The following is a 21,593-nucleotide window of genomic DNA, read 5'->3' on the forward strand; positions in this document are numbered from 1 at the left end:
TCGGTCTCCTGGGTACGTTCCGTGAATCGCATAGTCATAATGACTTTCGGAAAATAAGCAAGGCTAATAGCTAGCTAAGCTGACCTGCAGGCGTGAATGTGTGGAGATGTATAGGTCATATTACTCGAATTATTTTATCAAAATATTGCGACGGCAGTTTTGATTTATTGACAACTGCATAGTGAACACCCCTTGCGATTATTTCATTTTAATTCCATTCATCACGGATATCTGGTCGCGAGTGTCCGACAACTATTCAATCAACAATAGACTTATATGTGTGTATATTTTATATACTTATATACGAGTGCCTTCTCCAGAGGCCTACATGACGTACTTACGTACATACACACATGCATATCGTATGAATGCGCTGCCAGTAAGTTACGTGCCAAAGGCTGAAAGCTCGCATGATCGGAGATAACTACATATTTGAATCAGCAAGTCATTCTAGCCGAAATTTGACCCCTCCAGGTGATATAGAGCTTATACTCAATGGCCAACAACTAATCGAGATGTTAAAATCGCATATTTGGAAAAACGTTTGTCCTCTTGCCGATCCTTTTTCTTTTTCTCGTGGATATCAACGTGCAGGTTTTTTCGCGCGTTTTAAAGTGACACGTTGCGTAAATAGTAAATTTCAGTTTTGACATTTCTGCCACTTTGTCACACGTTGGGCGGTGGAAAATTAAGTACTCGTGAAAATAAAATAATACACAACTGACGTTTAACACCGTCAACTTACTGTGCGCTAATTTGCATACCGTATTGTTGTGTTTCGCCCAAGTGTAGTCGTTACAAATTTCTTTGAAACACTCATTGTCATGCGGGAATCATGATAAACAGAAAACTCTTCAGGATGTAAAATTGGTAAATGGTGTCATTTTCTGGAGATACATAGTCAAAATCGTTACTTGTGTGGTTTATAACCTCAAAGTTAATCTGATTCGGATCTGTTCAACGCTACGGACACAAGGTATATACTCACATTAAGTTATCATAGAAATACCTAATAAATATTATGGTCCGCTTAAATTTCCGAAACACTTGCTGCTCCCGTGCATGTGTTGCATTTCTTCATCATCGATACTCCATGCTCGGTATCATGTGTTAAAAACCATATGAGGCATTTTTTGGCAAGCCGCTGGTACAGCTACCAAAATGAACCAAAATATAGTTTACATCACACACAATATTGTTCTGGTACACCTTGTTTGCTATACTGGTGCTTGCCAGAACATGCCTATTTTGGTACACCTATCTGATTGTACGCAAATTTACTTTTCATACGCAATATGCAATAACTGCACTTGTAATACTAAAGTTAATTATATTTAGATTGTTTGAATGGAATTATTTTCTTTTGTCAAATAGGCTTAATATTGTCAATTACATTTTACGTTGTATTCAAATCTGAGATAACGACATGATTGAAAAACTATTTAGTCCCTCAAAACAACCAGAACGTGTGATAACAGATTGATAACAGTAAAAGTAATTTTACTCAATTTCTACCTAGCTTATGACAGATCATCATGGATGGTGAAGAGGATTATTCGCAGATGAAAGGAAGTCGGTGTAATTTCACATCATTCGGTAGAAGTGATGCAGCAGTTGATACCAGTGAAGAAAAGGACCAGAACCTTAGTCCGGGTAATGAGAAACATGGAGACCTTGGCGATATGACATTTTGCATGGCTAATTATATAAAAGAAGCTATGAAAATGATGTTTATGATGCGAAGTCATCACATGCTTACCGACGTTATCTTAGAAGTTGGACAAGAACTGTTCCATGCACACAAAGTCATTTTGGCTGCGGCAAGTCCTTATTTTAAGGTATCATTTTATTTTTTTACACCTCATCCACATCTGGTTATTCCCAGCTAATATTACTTTCAGTCTAGAATCATGAAATAAACATCTTTTAACTTTTAGTTACTACGTGTATATTGTTTAAAAAACAATCACTTCAACTAATTTAACATACTTTATTCAAATTCGTCTGATTTTCATTTATATCAATCAATGCCTCACTTTGTAAGTCCTGATTTTTTCATAATACCTGAAGTGTTGATAGTACAACATCCAGGTGGTCAGGAATAATTTAACACTGCTGAGTTACAGAAAGCGTTCATTCCATTACTGCTTAGTAGTCAGTGATACTGTCAATACCTCGTGTCTGTTTATAATAAAAATTTTCTTACTCTAAATTCTAGGCAATGTTCACGGGAGGTCTTAAAGAATGTGAAATGACCAGAGTCAAATTGCAAGGGGTTTGTCCAACAGCGATGGCTCGGCTCATGTATTTCATGTACACGGGACAAATAAGAGTAACTGAAGTAACAGTCTGTTCGTTATTACCTGCGGCGACAATGTTTCAGGTACAGTATTCCTAGGTAATTGTCATAGGTTATAAGCTGAGAAATGTTCAAAAGTATTCCATAGCTGATATGTATTGAATAAAATGCACGATCGTTCTTATTGTTAGCTATGTGTCGAAATATTTGACATTCGAATTGCAGGTTGGCAATGTAATAGATGCATGCTGCGTATTTCTCGAGAGGCAATTGGACCCAACAAATGCTATCGGAATTGCAAATTTTGCTGAACAGCATGGTTGTCACGATTTACATCACAAAGCAAATCAATTTATCGTGCAACACTTTAGCAGAATTTGTCAAGAAGAAGAATTCCTTCAACTTACGGCCATACAATTAATTAATTTAATTAGAAAAGATGAACTTAATGTACAGGAAGAAAGAGAAGTTTATAATGCAGTGTTAAAATGGGTGAAATACAACGAGGAATCTCGCGGTATTAAAATGGAACATATATTGCACGCAGTTCGGTGTCAGTATTTGACTCCGAGCTTTCTTAGGGAACAAATGAAAAATTGCGATGTTTTAAAAAAAGTGCCAGCCTGCCGCGAGTATCTAGCGCAAATTTTTAAAGACCTAACATTGCATAAGAAACCAGTCGTCAAAGAGAGGACACCCAACACACCAAGAGTCATTTACATAGCAGGTGGATTTCTTAGACATTCGTTGGATGTTCTTGAAGGGTATAATGCCGACGACAAAGTTTGGAGTCAACATGCTAAGTTAACAGTGCCTCGTTCCGGACTTGGAGGAGCATTTTTAAAAGGCATGTTTTACGCCATCGGTGGAAGGAATAATTCGCCAGGAAACAGGTGAGATTAGTAACATGTAGATATTGGTTCACCTGCTTAGTTCAAGTAATCGTTAACAAACAGTTTTTTTTACTCATCTTCAAGATACGACAGTGATTGGGTGGACAGGTACAATCCAGTTCTTGACCAGTGGAGACCCTGTAATCCCATGTCAGTGCCAAGGAACAGAGTGGGAGTTGCTGTAATGGATGGTGTATTGTATGCGGTAGGTGGCAGCGCAGGTGCAGAATATCACAACAGCGTTGAATGTTATGACCCGGATCAGGATACCTGGACAAATGTTAAACCTATGCACACAAAACGATTAGGAGTCGGAGTTGCTGTAGTAAATAGGTATGACGAATGCTATTCAAGATTCCACCAAGCAATCTTTCTCGGGCATTTAAAAAAAACCTTGACTCTGAAATTTCGTATTTATAGATTGCTCTACGCAATTGGTGGATTTAATGGAACGCATAGATTGAGTTCAGTAGAATGTTATCATCCAGAAAATGACGAATGGACCATGGTCTCTCCCATGCGGTGTTGTCGGTCAGGATCTGGTGTAGCAAGTCTTGGGCAGTACATCTATGTGGTAGGAGGCTATGACGGATCTCGTCAGTTGAGCACAGTAGAACGTTACGATACGGAACATGATTCATGGGAGTTTGTGAGCAATGTTTCAGTTGCGCGCAGTGCTTTGAGCGTAACTGTTCTAGATGGAAAACTTTATGCAATGGGTTAGTGTCTTGTGTATATATCGTAATTGACATGATTCTTTTTTTTTTTTTTTTTTTTATGACAATTTGAATTCTCTCATTTCATGTATAAGTTTTATTGTTCTTTTCCGTTACAGGAGGGTATGACGGACAGACCTTTTTAAGTATAGTAGAAATATACGATCCAGCCAAGGATCAATGGGAACCAGGAGTGCCTATGACTTCGGGTAGATCAGGTCACGCGAGTGCGGTTTCTTATCACCAATGTCCGTTGCATTGTGATCACTTGGAACATCACATTGTTTCTAGTGAAAACCGATCAGCGAAACGCACATCTTGACACCCTATGTCGAATACTGTGACCTGATGACGCGATTTAACTTATTTATTTGTAAATGACGTGTAGTATAATAATATAGTGTAACGATAGTATAAGGAGATAAGACTATATTGAGATTGATCTTAATCAAGCAGGTAGTGAAGCTATGCAGAGGACATTTTTGAATTCTGAGTTGCCTAGAAAGTGCTTACATAAATTGAGAAAAGTGAACTGTGCACAAGTTCCTTCAAACAGACTACAAAACAAGTTTGATTCGATTTCATATCTTCACCTAGATATCTTTGGTAAGTGAAAAATTAAAATAGGCAAGTGGGACAATCTTAGTGATACAAACTAGAAGCAGAAAGCAATTCCAAAGATCACTCAATCAGTAACAAAACGATGTACCCATATGTACTATAGGGCGAACGATCTATTTTCTATAATTCTCTTCATTCTGTTTACGCAACTGATTGTTGTACATTATTTTAGTAACTATACAAACACCTAATTAATAGTATAATTTGTGATTGGAAAAACCATGAGATATTCGTTAATTGGTAATACTTTTTAATATCAGTACCTGTCACAAGGACTAAAAAGACAAGAATAAATTGGAATGTTGATGATTTTTTCGCAAATATCAAAGGAGTTTACTCCACATAGTATAATATTGCAAGCTGAAGGCAGTCATTTTGTATTTCCATTGTTTATCAAAATGCACGTTCAAGACCTAGAACTAACTTTTCAAATTCCAGATGAAACTAGTCCCATTAAATATTGAATAATTTCTGTAAAATTAAAAAAAATTTAAAAAAACACAAATCTGCGATTAAATATGTTGCCACTGGAGTGTCAAAATCAACCGACTACCTGTCCTATGTGTCTAGGAAAAGGTAATGAAAAAACTTATGTCAACTTGAAATATCAGTAAAAGTTTATTAACAGTCAAATTCAATTTAATTTAACTTTAGGGTATTGCAATGAAGATAAGTCAAGGCTCTCTTTCAGTCAAGAAAAGTCCACACTTGTTCATCCTAAGCGTTCACTACGACTACCAGCTATAAATTCTGAAAATACAAAGCTAAAGAGGCATTCTTCGAGTTACAGCTCTAATTTTTCTGCCACAGAGGGTGTCGGGGATGTACACTTACCAAAAATACTTCATAGGTACTACAGATATTATATTCATTACGGAGAGAATTCGGTTCAATTTTGATTATCGGTTGAAAATTGTCATATAAAAACAATTCGTCCACCAATTTTCAAATTATGGTAGTATTGGCGTTTAGAGAAAATTACAGTCTCCTGTGATGAAAGTGCATGCGCAAAGAATTTTGGGTAGCGGTGAGCAGAATCTCCTTGGAGAGGTTCCTTGTATGTACGTACATACATTTTGATCGCAGGAGAATGAATTTTTTTTTTCAATGCCGATACTACCATAATCTAAAAATTGGTAGAAGATTTTTCTTAATCGACTTTATTTAATCAGTTAAGAATTAAAAACCCGTGTTTTGGCCAAAGTTTCACCAAAGACTCCCCTTAATTAATGAAGATTGAAGCTTTGGACAAGTTGCAAAGTTCTTAGCAACAATGCTAGCTTGTTTGTATACCTCCTTTGAACACAGCAATTCCGTGTATACCGAATGCAGCAGAACCAGTTTAAATCAAAAAAGCATGCTTTATCCTGGTGGAGATAATATGAAGCTACAGGAGAAAAATTATGCGACAGCAGCTCTAAACTTTGAAAGACCACAAGATGCGCTGAAGCTAGCGTTACTGAAATTGAAGGAAAATCAATGGGATAATACCATGCAAGCACTCATTGATATTGTGCATATATCAAGGCTTCAACCAGAACTGATAGATTCGATTATGCCAATCGTAAATAGAAGCATATGCAGGTGACGTCATCAATCATTCGTGATTATCACGTGGACGTAATTAACTTTAGTTACTTCATTACGATTTATAGCTTATTGCGAAATATAAGGTCAAATGTAGTAAGGACTGCCTGCCAAGTAGCCGCCGAATTGTTCAGAACGATGCAATGTATCCAAAGACCTGAATTTGATGAGTTGGTCGGTATGCTGTTACAAAAGACTGGAGATATGAACAGGTGCATACGCCAAGACGCTAACAGTGCCTTGGACACAATGGCTGATTTCATACCAGCGTCACATTGTGTCAGAGTAATGTCTACTAGTCGAGGTGCAGGGTAAGGCTACATAATTTAATCAAACCATATTCTTTCAACTTATGTAATTCACAATACTGATAAGTGAATTTGTGTGGATTGGATTATTTCAGGCACAAAAATCCGTTGGTTCGTGCAACGGTCAGTCGCCTACTAAATTATATTGTTACTTTGAAAGGGGTTGATACCTTCTTCTCAACAACAACTACAAAGGATACGCGGGGTAGGGTATTTATCATGTGCGCCAAGTTCTTGGTTGACGGTAATTGTGAAACAAGGTAATTAACAAGTAAGCTTCTTTCTCATCATTCGTGAGATCAAGAATTGTCCAAGTTTGGGGATATCTGTACTTGAATGAAAAATCTTTGTCACTCATCCGATTTTTCAGAGCGAATGCACGAAGCTTGGTGAAGCTTTTGATGACCCATAGTGACTTTGAACATTTATTTCATCAAGATGTCGATCGCAAACTGACGGAAAAAATACAGAAGCAACTGATAACCTTGAAATATGACGCACCAAGTGGATCCCGAATAATATTGAAATAAAACATAATATCCGCTTATCGTGTTTACGGATAAAACTGTATAAACTTATGTATGTCAGTGTTAGAGGGCGCTAGTAATCCAGTATGTACTTCAAATGTCGAAAACAAGTTCGAAAAACGGCAGCTTTTGCTACATACTTCACTCTGATGGGGTGCAAAACAAATGAAAACATTCGAATGCCGACAACAAACATTTGACGGATGGCTGACAGATGGGAGTAAATTCTAAGTTAACGAGGTTAGGAATGGCAATCCGTCACTTTTCGTGCACGATTAGCTTCGGTGTCGGTAATATTGAGTTACCAGCTATACGATGATAGAAGAATGCCGCATACTCGAACATATTTTCGTATAGAATTTTTAGCTACACCAAAAAAGAAAAGATATGTTGCCAAAAGTATGATAATTCAAATATTACAATGAAGTCTGTGTACAGGTTAGCTGTCTTGTGCCTTGCCTTTGCTGGTTTGATATTGCTGCTCAATTTTACAACAAATTCATCGAAAAAGCTGTCCGATGATCATTTTAAACCCAACAAAATTGGCTCACGAAGTGTCGAGCCCAGTCCTACTGCCAACTCGCTATCGGAGCAGGAAGTAGTGATATGCGTTGTAGCCTGCGGAGATCGCTTGAGTGAATCTCTGACCATGATGAAATCGGCCTTAGTTTTTACCAAAAAACCCCTCAAATTTATCGTCATATCCGACACTGATTTGATACCTGCTTTCAATGAAAAATTAACGGTATGGAAGTTAATGTCAAACAAGACATTTGACTTTGTAGTCAAGCAAATAAAATTCCCAGAACGAAGCGACGTCAGAATGTGGAGGAAACTTTTCAAGCCTTGCGCAGCCCAGAGATTATTTTTACCTGTAAGTTATCCCAATTTTTTTGTATAATTTTTTAAACACATATAATTCACAATCTTTTTTTTCAATCCAAATATATTGGTAATCTTTGTAGAATGGAATGAAAAAAGAGCTCTGTACCATATGTGGTGTTTTACTTACATTTTATTAGCCTCCCCAGCATTGAGGAATAAATGTAGGGAAGCAACCAATTCTTGTATCGTTCCAATTAGAGTAGTGAATTAATGTTTTCTATATTTGCTGTTTGAAAAGTTGAGAAGAATTTCATCGAAAGATTGGATTTGTTTTCATTCAATCGAAGCAATTAACTGGTGATATTTATTATATAAATTTCTATTTCAGACTATGTTGATTGACATTGATGCAGTTTTGTATGTGGACACGGACACTTTATTTCTTGCACCTCCAGAAGTTATCTGGGATGAATTCAAGAAGATGAATTCCAGCCAGTTGGCTGGCTTAAGTCCTGAGCACGAAGATCCCAACACTGGCTGGTACAACAGATTCGCTAAACATCCTTACTATGGAAAATTGGGAGTAAACTCTGGTGTGATGCTAATGAATCTGACTAGAATGAGAGAATTTCGGTGGACAGACTACGTGATTCCAATCCACAAAGAGTACCGTTTGAAAATAACTTGGGGAGACCAGGATATCATAAACATAATATTTTACTACCATCCAGAACGTCTTTACATTTATCCATGCCGCTATAATTACAGGCCCGACCATTGCATGTACATGTCCGTTTGTACGGAGGCGGAAAAAGATGGTGCCTTAGTTTTACATGGTTCCAGAGGAACGTTTCATTCGCAAAAACAGCCGCCGTTCAAAGCCGTTTTCCGTGCTATGGAAGAGTATCAATTAAACACTGATCCGTTTGATAATTTTTTAATACCAATGAAAAATTATCTTAATACCGACGATAAATCAAATTGTGGAAGAGTATGGAAGGTCTTTGTTCTTCAGCCAGAATTTCATCTCGATTCTAGATCAAGGACGCCGAATTGATTTCGGTTTATCAAACCTTCTATCTCTTTTCAAATGTCACAATGCAAAAGAGACGATTGTTGCCCAAAAGCGAAACGCGAGTGAAACTCGTATTAGGTACTGTAATTTCAGAACTGTTTAACACTCCATATTTATGTCTTCGTTTTATTTGCGAAGACTTTAACTCGAAATCGATTTTGAACTTGTAGAACTTTCATTGTCCCGTTTCCGAAAGAAAATCGACCCCTTTGATAATGTGATTTTACAAGAATCTCGTAATGTATACTTGCCAATAGTTATTACAATATTATTGGAAATTTAGTTAGTTAAAAAAGTATTTATATGCATCGATTAGATTGTTTCAAAACAATTGTTTCGATCGTTGGTAACGTTTTTTAGGGTACGGGGACCCAGTATTTAACGAAACGCAAAGTTCAAATTTTTACAGCCAATTTTTTATACATCGTATATCGTACTGTAATTGTATAAATATACATAATTATACTTGTTATGTATACATGAATACTAGTAAGATAGCGTAAGAGATAATTTAATTAGCAAATCTTCACAATAAACTATTATCGTAATAATTAGCATTACGCAAGAGCGTTTAAAATTATGAAATTGCAATCAATGCACGATTATGCTTTCCCTTTATATACATTATACTCCTCCAGCCAACTGTTTACTGCACGTTCACCTCTGCGAAAGTATGCACATTATACATACGTAGGCACATCTACTTGAGTTACGAAATATCAACATTTTTACGTAAATTTTCATATTCAAAGTCATAGCGGTGCTTTTAAAAGGTTTCTTTTTTGTTCTGAAACCCGTAGTAAAACGGGCGTTTAAAAATTGACAGAATTTGTAAGCCCGAGTGCAAAAATGAGGGTAACAGACCGTTAAAATGTGCTAATTGGGAACGGTGGAATTCGGCTCGGAGAGGGGGCAGAATCAGTTTTAGTGGTGGGGCGAATACAGTCAGGTGTTACGCTCCTGAGGGCCACGATGGCAAGTGATATTCTGTTTCACAAGGTGCGCTGTTTTACGCGCCAGAAGCTCAACAAGTGTTATTTTAATTCAATTTCTACAATGTAATCGAAGAGATTAAAGTTCGGAATAAGCTTGTATAATCATCACGTGCGCGAGGACGAATCGACTTGTACGTACGCATAATACCGCGGATACTGTTATAAACAACAATCGAATGCCCGTACTTAGGCATATTATACATGTATATGCATGTGTATGGAATGTAATGAGTCGTGCTGTCATATGAGAACACAAATGCGACATATGCATTTTCATGCATCCGTAGGTATTTTCGATCGCTAAATATACTTGTTGAAAAAGAGGAGAGAAAAAAGAGCAACAAACAAACAACAAAAAGAAGGGAACAAAACATGAATAAGTAGAAAATTGTCAAGTGTTTGTAATTCTGATAAAATACATCAGTCACAATCAAGATTCTACAATGATAATATTAAATTTAGATAAGCCTCGGACATATTTCTCCTAATCTGAGAACGATAAAGAGAACTGGCGAGATAAAAAGGCCTAGTCCCGTTTTACGATACTCAAGCGAAAGGCACGATATCCCCGGAGTGCGCTATATGATATTAAATTTTTCAAATTCCCACCGAATAGAAAATTGTGAAAAACAAACGAAAATAAGGGATAAAAAATAAACATAATTTTAAGAGATATTTAAATCTGACCGAGTTAGCAGCGGCAATTGCGTAATTAAACTCCAGGTGCCGGATAAAGTTGCGTTAGCACAGTCACTGTCTTGTGATTGTGTGTATGCTTGTATATACCCGATAAAATAACGCACAGTAACGTATCATCGATCTGAACCTTGTGGATTACGCCGCGGAATACGAGTTGCATTAAAGAAAGCAAAAAATTTTAACGTAAAAATAAATATCGTATAATTACTACAAGACAAGAATAATAATACGTTCAATCAGATAAAAAAAAAAAAAAAATTGTGACCGTCGGTGAGATAATTCTCTTGAGAAATGCCACTGTTTAAACCGAAAAATTCTACGAGGTCCGCAACAGCGTACGAAAAGAACAGCAATAATTCTTCCTCTAATCATGACGGCAGTCACCCTAACAGTAACGGAAATTCAACTACCGCCGGAAATGGAACAAGAACAAATCCTCAAGATACGCCGACGAGTCCCGTTGGAAGACCTCAGTTGGTATTCCACTGTCAACTGGCCCATGGAAGTCCTACGGGATTGATATCCGGATTCAGTAACGTCAGGGAGTTGTATCAAAAAATTGCAGAATGTTACGAATTGCCGGCGAGCGAGGTAACTTCTATATCATATACATATATATATATACACACACATATATATATATATATTATGTGCATACGTTATTTCATCTCATATTGAGCACGCTGCGATGTTTGTAGACCGATTTACATTAGATTTATTATACAGCTCTTACACACGTATGCGTATGAATCATATTTATAGTACGACCTTACAGACCGGACACAGGAAGTACGCTGGTCACGGGCCAAAGCCCCTTTCCCCTCAATAATCCGGCGGATACATTCACCGACATCCTATTTGTTTTAATTTCACATCCCAGGGTTGTCATTTTACTTTTATCACTGCAGGGGTTTTATCATTCGGAATGGAATAGTTTTCGAACGTCTCCCATATAAGCTAGAATTATAAGCCTGAAGTTAGTAACGTTAACGTAACGAAACGTTGGGGGGTAGAAATGAATATTTCGCAAGTTTATAGTGACTTTGAAGTAGTTAGGTTTTCAAAATTTATGATTTTCGTAAAATAACGATTTGCCGAAACGTTAATTATCACAGTACCGTTACTAACTTCAGCCTCATCTATGTTTACTGTTGCGTCTCTATTCGCAATTTTAATCGAATAAGCGGGAACATGTGGGAGAACTTTTTGAATCTACCCGAAATCGCATCATGCACATTTTTCCAGATATTTCCTCACTCGGCGCGATACTGTAATGATGATTCATATTATTGTAATAAAATGATAAGCATTAAATCGATGTCGATTATCTTGTGTGGTTTAACAAACGGATTTAAATGTCTTTTCAGATACTTTTTTGCACCCTCAATACGCACAAGGTCGATATGCTGAAATTATTAGGGGGTCAAATTGGCTTGGATGACTTTATTTTCGCTCACAAGAAGGGCAAGTATATTCAAATGTTATTAATTAATGTATCACATCCGATGTGCGTGGGCACATCTTATCCAATTATAAATTAATTGTGCTATAGCTTAAACAGGTATATAATCAACACTTTCGTGTCCAATTGCATGTTATCAGTACTTACATTCGTATCATATTACAGATAGTGCTGGTAAAACCCATGCGTTCCTTTTTTCTACTCACGTTGAATCAAGAAAAAGTGGAAGTTATTTCAATTTCGTCGCTAACGGATTACCGTTATTTAAAGATTTGTAACCATTAGGTTATCAAAATGTACGGTTACGCAACAATCTCCAATGCACGTGCATATGCATATCAAAATGACAAAGCGAAGGATATTTATTAATTTGGTGTCCAGTAATGGTTTTGATTTTATTAACTGAATTCATGTCGACGTTGATTTCGGATGAATACGAAATTTTATTCAAATAAAATACGGTTGATTATATTATTATGTAACAATGAAAAGAACGAAGGTCCAAATAAGACTATTTAATTGTGTGCTTAATGCCATTAATCTTTTGTTAGAAACGTTTTCCAGCCGAATAATCTGAGTTAAAGGTGCATAAATAATGATAAATCGTTAAGAAGAATTCTCATTGATACGCGTAAGATTATATCATATATACCTACATATACATAATGGGAAATTCTTTTCACAGGTAGACCAAAAGAAGTTGAACTCGTTAAAAATGATGACGCGTTGGGTCTTACCATCACAGACAATGGTGCAGGGTATGCCTTTATAAAGCGCATAAGAGAGGAATCAGTTATTGATAGAGCAAAGGTGATTCAGGTCGGCGATCATATCGAGAAGATAAATGGGGAATCTTTGGTAGGCAAAAGGCACTTCGAGGTAGCAAAACTGCTCAAAGATATACCTAGAGGAAGCACGTTCACACTGAGACTGGTCGAACCGCAGAAAAATGGATTTGGAAGCATCGGTCCGAGAGGGGATCCCAGAAAGGGCAAGAAACAAGGCTATGGCAATGGCAAAGGAACTCTCAGGTTTAGGGCTGACGGGAGTGCACAAATTGAAAACGAAGTAAGTGGAAAAAAAGACTTGTCCATTCATCGTTTGCTCAATTGTTTAATAAAAGAATGGGAGCTAATATTGTATCTCAAAATCACTAAAGTATTTTATGAAAAATATATGTATTTGGACGATTTTATAAATGTTTTCTTTTCTGTCCAGCCGGATGATTATGCAACAAACGGAGTTGAAAAAATTAATGGGCTACTGGAAAGTTTTATGGGTATAAATGATAACGAATTAGGTAAGTAAAGCAAAAACATTCTGGAGGAGTTATTTTCTTCTCTACAAGCATATTTATATTTTGATACGTTCTTCAGCTACACAAATTTGGGAATTAGCCGAGGGTAAACAGAATAGCATGGATTTTGCCGAAGCTATTGACAATTCCGACTTGGAAGTATTTGGCTTCACTGATGATTTTGTTATCGAATTATGGGGTGCTGTAACTGATGCAAGAGCTGGACGTCTACGATGATTATTATTTGCAAAGGAGTAAACGAATAATTTAATTGCTTGTTCATATAAACGCAATCATAGATAGGTCAGTATTGCCATAATAATGCAGACATCAATTATCACAGGGTATTACACCATTAAAATAGGCCCTTTTTATATTTTAAATATTGTTTTCGATTTATTATTCCTGTTTGTTTAATAGTCGTACATGCATACACTATAAAAAGATGTATAGTTTTGTATCTTATTTTTTTTTTCATTTTCTTTAGCGAATATGATTTTATACAAAGTTGAAAGTGAACAGAAAAAAATAAGAAGTAAAATGATACGAGCATAGAAGTTTTAAATTGTTACCTTGTTGTAGTTAAGTTTGCATTCAACGTTTTGTTTATACGATTAATATTACCGCCGATCAAGATTTCGATCAAAATTCTCACACTTGCAGCTCATTTCTAAATAGGTATAAGCTATTCAATTTCAATGTCTAAATGTTACACATCCATGAGGATCATTGTATTTTAAACAAAATACAATTGTCGGGCTGGACCAACAGCTGAAACATGTATAAAGCCAAAAAAGTGCTACTCTAATATCAAATAAGAAATTATTACGATGTTTTGATAGATAGCGAATACGTCAATGCTGAGATTACGATTTTCTTTCAATCTTTATATCCACTAAGGCGTATATTTATGTAATCTAAAATTCAAGTAGTAGTCATACGTTAATGTCAATGTACACATCGCTACACTATTTACTAATCGATCTGGTTAAACATTGACAATACAAACGAGTTGAACTAGACTTCATTATAAGATAGATTGAGCGTTAAGGGTAAACAAGTAATTATACTGATAATACAATGCGATGAACTTCCTTGCATGACTAAATATTGTTAAGTTTATATTAAAGACAGCGATGTAAGAAAGATTAATATTATAATATAACATTTTTTCTGGCCAATTTCTTCGATCCCGAGTTCAATATGACGATGTGCATTCTTGTTAAACTACAATTAATTATACAAAATACTGTAAGAGCTTATTATCATTATTGATAACTGTTTCATCTGCGTAAATATTATGTATAATAATACATAACACTATGTAACTTGTTGAATGAGTACATCGAAGAAAAGCATGTACTTGATATATCAAATGCATGATAAACAGTTTCGTTGATGATATAAATAACTTACACCTGTGTGGTGAGACCCAATCATTTATATGTATAAATATTCCTACAAGTATACCACCAAATCATAATCAGATATATTAAATTCAGTTCTTTAAAAGTCATATGTAGAATAAAAATTAATTTATTACTAATCGTTGTTCGATCATCACTTAAGTTATTAAGATTGGATAAGAATGTATGTACTGGCATTTCTACATTTTGCAATCATTGTTGAGTTTGAAAGACAGGCTATATCGTCTGTGCAAAAACATTCTTGATAAGAACGACATTACAAAATTTAATGTGTACTAATTGTAATCAGTACGAAAAGCTCGGTTACATTTGGTGTTGCACTTTATTTTTTCGTACCATGTCAGGATTAGATACGTAATTCAGAAGAAATCAAACATGCCGGCGGGGAAATATTAATAACGATAATATTCTATCCACATATCTGAGGATACTGATATTGTAATGAATTAACGGGTCTTGAGTGTGGGGATATGTGCTTCTTTGGAATTAACTTTCCGGTGTCAATACCAAACAATAGAGTAGATTACTCGAAAATGAAACTGAAGCATAACATAATTTTTATGAAATATTATTATTAATATTAATTTATCATTTTTTTAGGGTCATCTTCTACCAAATGAAAAAAAAAGTTTCGCAGAACGAATTTCATAAAAATTCAGCAACTATTCGCGAAGGATCGAAATAAGATTTTTATTCATCACTTTTATAAATTTACGCAATATAATTTGCATAACATGAAAACAGCTTTCAAGCGATACGGAACGTATTGCAGATAATGGTTGATAAGGAGGATGAGGAGTGATCAACCAGCAGCCAATCAAAACGAAATGCTGGAGCAGCCTTGATATCAGGCGGGTCTGTTCCTTGGCAATTAAGAATGTAAAACAAAAAAACTGATTAAAGTCAAGGGTCACCGAATACTTACCGTTCCATAATACATGTATATAGTTGCTTAGTTAATAATTATTCACGAATTCTAAGCAGTATTCGTTATTCGGGTGATGTGCGAACGCCGTTACGATTGATCTAACCTAGATTCTCACACTGTATATAAACATACCTCGTGTCGAAGATAATGGCATTTTTGACTAGCAATATCGTCGGAATTTTTACAAGACGATGTAAATTTGGTTGTAAGCAAGTAAAGTTCACGAGGGTTAGTAAAAATTGTTAAAATATGATGTAAATCGTATAACCTCTAAATCGTTGATGAAACTACCTTTGAGGCTACACGAAATGTACCTAGTTTTATTAATTTACGTTAGGTTTGCATCGCGCGGTTTTCCACCGAAGCTGACGCAAAGAGTGAAGAATCTGAGTCACTGAAACCCCCCGTCGGAGACGGGAAAATATTCAAATCAGCGGAGGAGGTCATTTCCGACATACCAAATGGAGCCAAGCTGCTGGTCGGTGGCTTTGGCCTCTGTGGTATCCCTGAAAATCTCATCGCAGCGCTTCTCAAAAGGGGATCCACCGAACTGACGGTAGTTTCAAATAACGCTGGTGTAGATGACTTTGGGTTAGGCTTATTGCTGAAGCAGAATAGAATAAAACGTATCATCGCTTCCTACGTTGGAGAGAATGCAGAATTTGAGAAACAGTATCTCTCCGGAGAACTGGAAGTCGAACTAACACCACAGGTAGCTAAAAACTGAGCGTAAAGCTCAGACACTGAATTATTGCAATAAAAATTTGAGTTTATACGACCTGTAGCATTTTACTCATAGGGCACTTTGGCTGAGCGAATTCGAGCCGGTGGGGCTGGCATACCTGCCTTCTACACAGCCACCGGCTTCGGGACCATGGTGCAAGATGGAAGCGCAGTTATCAAGTATGATTCTAACGGTGGAGCTGAGATATCGGGAGAGCCGAAGCAAGATGGTCAATTTAACGGGCAGAATTATGTTCTGGAAACTGCAATCACCGGTGATTTTTCTCTGGTGAAGGCCTGGAAGGCGGACAAGGCGGGAAACCTGATATTCAGAAAGTCAGCCAGGAATTTCAATCCTGTTATGTGCAAAGCCGCGAAGGTAACAATAGCTGAAGTGGAGGAAATTTTAGATGTTGGGGAATTGGACCCAGACAACATACATGTACCTGGAATATACGTCAACAGAATAATCAAAGGTCCTTCGTATGAGAAACGGATTGAGGTCAGCATAAATATTTATACCTATTATAATTTCTATCATATGCGGCAGTAAATTAGTGACAAGAAATTTTTTTCAAAAAGTATTTACTAAGTTTAATCTCTGTGAAAAGTCTGCATGAACAAAGATAACTTTTTTAGTTTTGATAGTCATTTTCCATTATCTGTAATTTATAGAAAATTACAACGAAGAAGGCTGCTAAACCAAAGAAAGTAACTCCTGCTGGTAAAGCCAGGGAAAGGATCATAAGACGGGCGGCGCTCGAATTCAAAAATGGAATGTATGGTATGTTGAATGAAGTAAAATTATAAAACGAATCCCTTAAGCTTCTGTATCTTGGACTCATTCTATCATTTCCTTTTTATTCTCTAGCAAATTTGGGAATTGGTATCCCTATGCTAGCTAGCAACTATATTCCTAAAGGAATCAAGGTCACTCTCCAATCAGAAAACGGGATTCTTGGTCTAGGCCCATTCCCTAGCGAAGACGATGTAGATGCTGATTTAATCAATGCTGGCAAAGAAACCGTCACAGTCTTGCCAGGCGCTTCTTATTTCGGAAGCGATGAAAGTTTTGCCATGATTAGAGGGTACGTATTTATTGAAAAGTGCGAGGAGTTCTACTTGTCTTAATGTTCGCATATAAACAATAAAAGTATGGTGGAATTTTTGTAAACGTTTGAGAGCTATGACATTTCTCTGACAATGAGTTATATTCTTCATCGTTTTTTAGTGGTCACATCGATTTAACAATCCTTGGTGGAATGCAAGTATCCCAAAACGGAGACTTGGCAAATTGGATGATTCCGGGAACGATGGTGAAGGGAATGGGTGGAGCGATGGATCTTGTTGCTGCATCTAATACAAAAGTTGTAGTAACTATGGAACACAAGTCACGTGACGGACGCCCTAAAATATTGGCTAACTGTACTCTACCAGTTACAGGTAAAATTGACAACAATCAATGTTTCTACAATCGGTAATAGCACCCGATAATAACAATAATAATAATGAACGTTACAGGTCAAGGATGCGTCAACCTTATCATCACTGACCTTGCCGTGTTTGAAGTTATACCAGGCGAAGGTTTAAGACTCATTGAACTAGCGCCAAACGTCGATATCACAGAGGTTATTAGCTCTACAGGATGTGAGTTTCATGTTGCTGACGATCTGAAAGTAATGGGTCAAGTGGAGGTCGATGATGACGCTTAACATACATGTAAAGTGTTAATATATCAATATGATGTAATATCAGGTAAGATTTTTTACGCTAAAATAATATAACTGTAGAGATAATCGCTGGCAGTTGTAATAGTAATTTTCATTGAGAATCACAGACCATTATGAATTCATTAGTAATTTTCAGTAATACTTTATTTTCATGATGGGCAAATATATAGGGGTGAGTCAAATATACAAAAATAAAAATACAACTCAGAATTCACTATCTATTTCTTGAATAATTGCATTCTTTATTACAAAGAAATTGCCAACCGTTAATTTGCATTGCAATTTTGTGATAGTGCTCGATTTGTTTCGACAATTAGAAAAAGTACTTTGATTGTATAAGTTGCAAAAACTGCCCTAAAATATAATGTGTACATAGTATATTTTGCGATATATGGTTTGGCTTTCTTTTAATTTCACATATCTAATAATTATGATACCTATATATATATGATTGTATAATAAATATAGATATATCAATTGTAAAATAATAGATTATGGAAATAAATCTAAGGGTAGTCCATCGAACTTCGTGAATACTGCGTATACATAGTGATGAAATGGTCATTCCCTAAATTTTGCTTTAATACTAGCAGGCAAAGGCAACAAATATAAAACACTGTTTAGTATCACAAGACCAAAGGCAAATGCTAGCGATACAAGTAAATTCAAATCCATGTTCAATACTTCCGAAATATTTTCACCTTCCCGAGTAAAACGTTCCACCAAATACGTTTTACCATCCGGATATCGACAAAAGTTTGGGTCTCCAGGACAAGGGAAAGTTTCATTATATGGCAAGTTTGAAAAAGTAGAAACGTTAAGTACTCGGTGATTCAGTGCCAGAGATGCATACCTAGAAGGTAAGGCTGTTGAAACAGCTGCTAACCAGTCTGGTAAGTTTCTGAGACTTCGAACCCCGCCCGAACCTATTACAACTGATACTAACAATGCATAAACAACAGCCAACGCCCCCATCATAGGATTTCCGACTACCATTAATATCGCAATCATAACTTGCTCCGCTGCAATGTAACTGGCCCAAAGTACACCAGAAATGTAAGCCCATGAGGATACATCCAGCTCAAGAATCGGGACCAAAATTCCAACAGCTGCGAGTGTGGAGATAAAACTCAGCGGCAGACTTAACAAAGCGTAAGCACTCAAAAACATCGCACCGCCATACAGTCCTTCTCTCCTCTCTTGGTAATACCTCGCTCTCACACCTGGAACTGTGCACAGCAAAATTTTTCAATGACATAATTGCGGAATGTGGAAGAAAATTATTTGAACCACTTACAGAGAAGTGCCGTCACCGCTGTACCAGCAATGTAAAACAGAATAATCATGTTAAAAATCAGTCCTCCGGTTTGAGAGAGTACTTTGGCCTGAACTGGACTGGAGTAAGCGTAAAGGATACTCAAAAGAGCGATACAAAATGGTAGCAATAAAATCCTCGCAGTTAAATGTCCAAGGCCACATCTGTTGAAGGCGCAAGTTGCTGCAACTCCTCTCCTAGAAATTTTCCATATTAGAGTAACCTTTCAAAATGAGCAAATCTTTTGAAAGTTACGGTTGGTCAGTTTTTACAATTTTTGCCATAACCAGATCCGAGCTAGTCTCTAAGTTTTGAAACTTACAAATACAGAGCCAAGAGCGTTGAGAAACATCCTGGCTTTATGCCACGACCCAACCCCTTGTGCTGTCCACCCGAAGGTGCGTCTTTCAAGCTGACTCCACCTTGCGGAGCTTCCTTCATGTACAAAACGCCTTCAACTTTGAATTTTTCCACCAGCAATGATATTTGCTGATTGGATTCAAGGAAACGATCTCTGGAACGACGATCTACGGTCGATAGACACACTAAAATGCATAACATGTTGCTGATTATAATATACAATAAAATGTAATTATGGAACGAGGTAACGAGATATACATCACTCACAGTAATACATCAAAGGATTTTCTAATTCGGGACAGGGAAAACCAATGTAAGCAAAATAATCTAGCATGCTTCTGGTTGGCCCTGAATAGACCACAGCACCCAAGCACAGCAGCGCCACTCGACTGACGAAGGGTAATACATCAGACCTCGGAGTTTCCATGGTGAGGACAACTATAGAGCCCCTTCTGGTCGCATAAGACCACAACATGGAGACAATTAAATAGGTATTCAGAGGATCCGTGTCCCACGTCGGTTCGTCCAACAAGAGTAAGCCAGGATCCTTGGCGAGCTGCACGCCCAACATTAAGCGCCGATATTCTGGCCTGGTCAAATCACTGACAGATCTGTTTGCAACTTGAGACAAAGCTAAGTCTGCCAAGGTCTGACGAACCCTGGCATCCCTGTTGCTCAACCCTGCAAGCCATGTCGCGTACAGCAAACTTTGGCGCACTGTCAAGCCTGGCAGAAGATGACATCTGTGCGCAACATATCCACCATGGCGTCTGAATAACTCAGGTGTGAGTAAACTCCCATTCAACGAGATTCGTCCTCTAGTCTCACCCCCAGCTCGTCCGGCTACAAAAAGTGATTTAGTAAAATAAGCGATTGCTCAAAAATACTCAATGCAGTTACAGTGGTGATTTACCAATCACATCGAGCAGCGCTCTCTTCCCCGAACCCTTGGATCCCAAAACAGCCAGAACTTCTCCGCCATGAACTCGAGCAGAAACATCTCTGAGTACTGTCGTGGCCTCAGTGCGAGCAAAACAGTTTCCTTCATGATCGACCGTTGTGGAATGAAAAATATTAGCTATGTCCAAAATGCAGTCCGCCATCATTTTCACCCTAAAGCTGCTCACCCCTTGTTAAAGCGGTCTACAATTTGTGAAATTTCACCATAGTTGCTCGGTCATCATTAGAAACCTTGAGGTCATTTGATTGTTCTTAAATCTTGTGACAAGATCCAATTAAGATTGCACTCAAGCGAAGACAGACTTGCTAACGATAAGTATAAATGTGTCCGATTCGATCCTGCACCACAACGAAGATTCGCCAATTTTTTTTTTACCCAACTGTGGATGCTGGCGCATCCTATTTGCACGGATGGTATTACGTTGGATCATTCACTGCGAAGGATTGGCTGGGAAGTCTTGTTATCCTCTTTCTGAAACAGCGAAGATGAAAATAGAAGACAACTGTACTCTTCGCCACATCGATGAGTAACAAATTTCTGCCATCGAAAAAAAAACTAACAACACCGAGTCAATGAACGCTCCAAGCAGCGGTGAATGAGGCACTAGCTAATAGCTGTAACCGACTACCAGTGACTACCGACTACCATCAACTGCCCCCAACCGAGTCACCGACAACGATGGGTACCAGGTACAAATAACTGGTGGGAGGCTGCTCCATGCTCGGTGAGGTGAACGTCTTCGCTCGCGAATGAGAACGGTGGGGACGTTTGATGTGGCATAAGAAAGAGGTGGGGACGGGACGAGGAGGACGGGGAAAAGGTAGATAGATACAGGAGTACCAGCA

General features: G+C 37.3%; 6 protein-coding genes and 2 long non-coding RNA genes across 11 annotated transcripts in view; 6 read left to right on the forward strand and 2 right to left on the reverse strand.

Moving 5' to 3' along the window:
- LOC124304017 (uncharacterized) overlaps nucleotides 1-21,593 on the forward strand; it is a 234,903-nt gene that overhangs the window by 13,851 nt on the left and 199,459 nt on the right. The window lies entirely within an intron of this gene.
- On the forward strand, nucleotides 415-5,162 carry LOC124303975 (kelch-like ECH-associated protein 1B). 3 transcript variants are annotated; one of them, XM_046761871.1, is made up of 7 exons: nucleotides 415-976; nucleotides 1,520-1,820; nucleotides 2,219-2,383; nucleotides 2,525-3,192; nucleotides 3,277-3,525; nucleotides 3,613-3,911; nucleotides 4,028-5,162. In XM_046761871.1, exons 2-7 carry the CDS (start codon nucleotides 1,536-1,538, stop codon nucleotides 4,228-4,230), a joined length of 1,869 nt encoding a protein of 622 aa, XP_046617827.1. In that variant the 5' UTR covers nucleotides 415-976; nucleotides 1,520-1,535; the 3' UTR covers nucleotides 4,231-5,162. The 3 variants fall into 3 exon arrangements, with proteins under 3 accessions (XP_046617827.1, XP_046617826.1, XP_046617828.1); XM_046761870.1 differs by having other exon boundaries at nucleotides 416-976; nucleotides 1,520-1,838; XM_046761872.1 differs by having other exon boundaries at nucleotides 418-976; nucleotides 1,520-1,653.
- LOC124303991 (uncharacterized) lies at nucleotides 4,971-7,323 on the forward strand. Of its 2 annotated transcripts, none has more exons than XM_046761896.1 (6): nucleotides 4,971-5,105; nucleotides 5,184-5,379; nucleotides 5,838-6,113; nucleotides 6,185-6,427; nucleotides 6,520-6,684; nucleotides 6,795-7,323. In XM_046761896.1, the coding sequence occupies exons 1-6, from the start codon at nucleotides 5,048-5,050 to the stop codon at nucleotides 6,952-6,954; spliced, it is 1,098 nt and encodes a 365-aa protein (XP_046617852.1). In that variant the 5' UTR covers nucleotides 4,971-5,047; the 3' UTR covers nucleotides 6,955-7,323. The 2 variants fall into 2 exon arrangements, with proteins under 2 accessions (XP_046617852.1, XP_046617853.1); XM_046761897.1 differs by having other exon boundaries at nucleotides 4,989-5,105; nucleotides 5,221-5,379.
- Nucleotides 7,008-10,868, forward strand: LOC124303990 (glucoside xylosyltransferase 1). Its single transcript, XM_046761895.1, has 3 exons — nucleotides 7,008-7,191; nucleotides 7,390-7,825; nucleotides 8,165-10,868. The coding sequence occupies exons 1-3, from the start codon at nucleotides 7,166-7,168 to the stop codon at nucleotides 8,831-8,833; spliced, it is 1,131 nt and encodes a 376-aa protein (XP_046617851.1). The 5' UTR covers nucleotides 7,008-7,165; the 3' UTR covers nucleotides 8,834-10,868.
- On the forward strand, nucleotides 10,835-14,475 carry LOC124303995 (PDZ domain-containing protein GIPC1). Its single transcript, XM_046761901.1, has 5 exons — nucleotides 10,835-11,136; nucleotides 11,913-12,009; nucleotides 12,693-13,075; nucleotides 13,226-13,307; nucleotides 13,384-14,475. The coding sequence occupies exons 1-5, from the start codon at nucleotides 10,837-10,839 to the stop codon at nucleotides 13,539-13,541; spliced, it is 1,020 nt and encodes a 339-aa protein (XP_046617857.1). The 5' UTR covers nucleotides 10,835-10,836; the 3' UTR covers nucleotides 13,542-14,475.
- Nucleotides 13,481-16,002, reverse strand: LOC124304016 (uncharacterized). Its single transcript, XR_006908042.1, has 2 exons — nucleotides 15,928-16,002; nucleotides 13,481-15,588 (listed from the first exon to the last, which is right to left on the reverse strand). It is a non-coding gene; the product is annotated as an uncharacterized LOC124304016 (long non-coding RNA).
- Nucleotides 15,610-18,646, forward strand: LOC124303981 (probable succinyl-CoA:3-ketoacid coenzyme A transferase, mitochondrial). Its single transcript, XM_046761880.1, has 7 exons — nucleotides 15,610-15,887; nucleotides 15,997-16,371; nucleotides 16,459-16,884; nucleotides 17,058-17,166; nucleotides 17,254-17,470; nucleotides 17,614-17,825; nucleotides 17,904-18,646. The coding sequence occupies exons 1-7, from the start codon at nucleotides 15,807-15,809 to the stop codon at nucleotides 18,092-18,094; spliced, it is 1,611 nt and encodes a 536-aa protein (XP_046617836.1). The 5' UTR covers nucleotides 15,610-15,806; the 3' UTR covers nucleotides 18,095-18,646.
- Nucleotides 18,274-21,457, reverse strand: LOC124303976 (ATP-binding cassette sub-family G member 5). Its single transcript, XM_046761873.1, has 6 exons — nucleotides 21,309-21,457; nucleotides 20,701-21,219; nucleotides 20,055-20,630; nucleotides 19,750-19,972; nucleotides 19,410-19,624; nucleotides 18,274-19,341 (listed from the first exon to the last, which is right to left on the reverse strand). The coding sequence occupies exons 2-6, from the start codon at nucleotides 20,891-20,893 to the stop codon at nucleotides 18,674-18,676; spliced, it is 1,875 nt and encodes a 624-aa protein (XP_046617829.1). The 5' UTR covers nucleotides 20,894-21,219; nucleotides 21,309-21,457; the 3' UTR covers nucleotides 18,274-18,673.

Source organism: Neodiprion virginianus, chromosome 4 (assembly GCF_021901495.1).
Source record: "Neodiprion virginianus isolate iyNeoVirg1 chromosome 4, iyNeoVirg1.1, whole genome shotgun sequence".
Taxonomy (NCBI): domain Eukaryota; kingdom Metazoa; phylum Arthropoda; class Insecta; order Hymenoptera; family Diprionidae; genus Neodiprion; species Neodiprion virginianus.

Bases quoted from the DNA above. Each gene is read 5' to 3' on its own strand.
- LOC124303975 (XM_046761870.1), top strand. From the start codon at position 1,536: ATGGATGGTGAAGAGGATTATTCGCAGATGAAAGGAAGTCGGTGTAAT. The intron at 3,193-3,276 runs GTGAGATTAGTA...CTCATCTTCAAG, and splicing joins AATAATTCGCCAGGAAACAG to ATACGACAGTGATTGGGTGG. The intron at 3,526-3,612 runs GTATGACGAATG...TCGTATTTATAG, and splicing joins GGAGTTGCTGTAGTAAATAG to ATTGCTCTACGCAATTGGTG.
- LOC124303991 (XM_046761896.1), top strand. From the start codon at position 5,048: ATGTTGCCACTGGAGTGTCAAAATCAACCGACTACCTGTCCTATGTGT. The intron at 5,380-5,837 runs GTACTACAGATA...CTTTGAACACAG, and splicing joins TTACCAAAAATACTTCATAG to CAATTCCGTGTATACCGAAT. The intron at 6,685-6,794 runs GTAATTAACAAG...CCGATTTTTCAG, and splicing joins GACGGTAATTGTGAAACAAG to AGCGAATGCACGAAGCTTGG.
- LOC124303990 (XM_046761895.1), top strand. From the start codon at position 7,166: ATGGGAGTAAATTCTAAGTTAACGAG. The intron at 7,192-7,389 runs GTTAGGAATGGC...GTCTGTGTACAG, and splicing joins GTAAATTCTAAGTTAACGAG to GTTAGCTGTCTTGTGCCTTG. The intron at 7,826-8,164 runs GTAAGTTATCCC...TTTCTATTTCAG, and splicing joins CCCAGAGATTATTTTTACCT to ACTATGTTGATTGACATTGA.
- LOC124303995 (XM_046761901.1), top strand. From the start codon at position 10,837: ATGCCACTGTTTAAACCGAAAAATTCTACGAGGTCCGCAACAGCGTAC. The intron at 11,137-11,912 runs GTAACTTCTATA...ATGTCTTTTCAG, and splicing joins ACGAATTGCCGGCGAGCGAG to ATACTTTTTTGCACCCTCAA. The intron at 13,076-13,225 runs GTAAGTGGAAAA...TTTTCTGTCCAG, and splicing joins GTGCACAAATTGAAAACGAA to CCGGATGATTATGCAACAAA.
- LOC124303981 (XM_046761880.1), top strand. From the start codon at position 15,807: ATGGCATTTTTGACTAGCAATATCGTCGGAATTTTTACAAGACGATGT. The intron at 16,372-16,458 runs GTAGCTAAAAAC...TTTTACTCATAG, and splicing joins AAGTCGAACTAACACCACAG to GGCACTTTGGCTGAGCGAAT. The intron at 16,885-17,057 runs GTCAGCATAAAT...TGTAATTTATAG, and splicing joins CGTATGAGAAACGGATTGAG to AAAATTACAACGAAGAAGGC.
- LOC124303976 (XM_046761873.1), bottom strand. From the start codon at position 20,893: ATGATGGCGGACTGCATTTTGGACATAGCTAATATTTTTCATTCCACA. The intron at 20,631-20,700 runs GTAAATCACCAC...CACTTTTTGTAG, and splicing joins AGCGCTGCTCGATGTGATTG to CCGGACGAGCTGGGGGTGAG. The intron at 19,342-19,409 runs GTAAGTGGTTCA...TGCTGTGCACAG, and splicing joins AGCGGTGACGGCACTTCTCT to TTCCAGGTGTGAGAGCGAGG.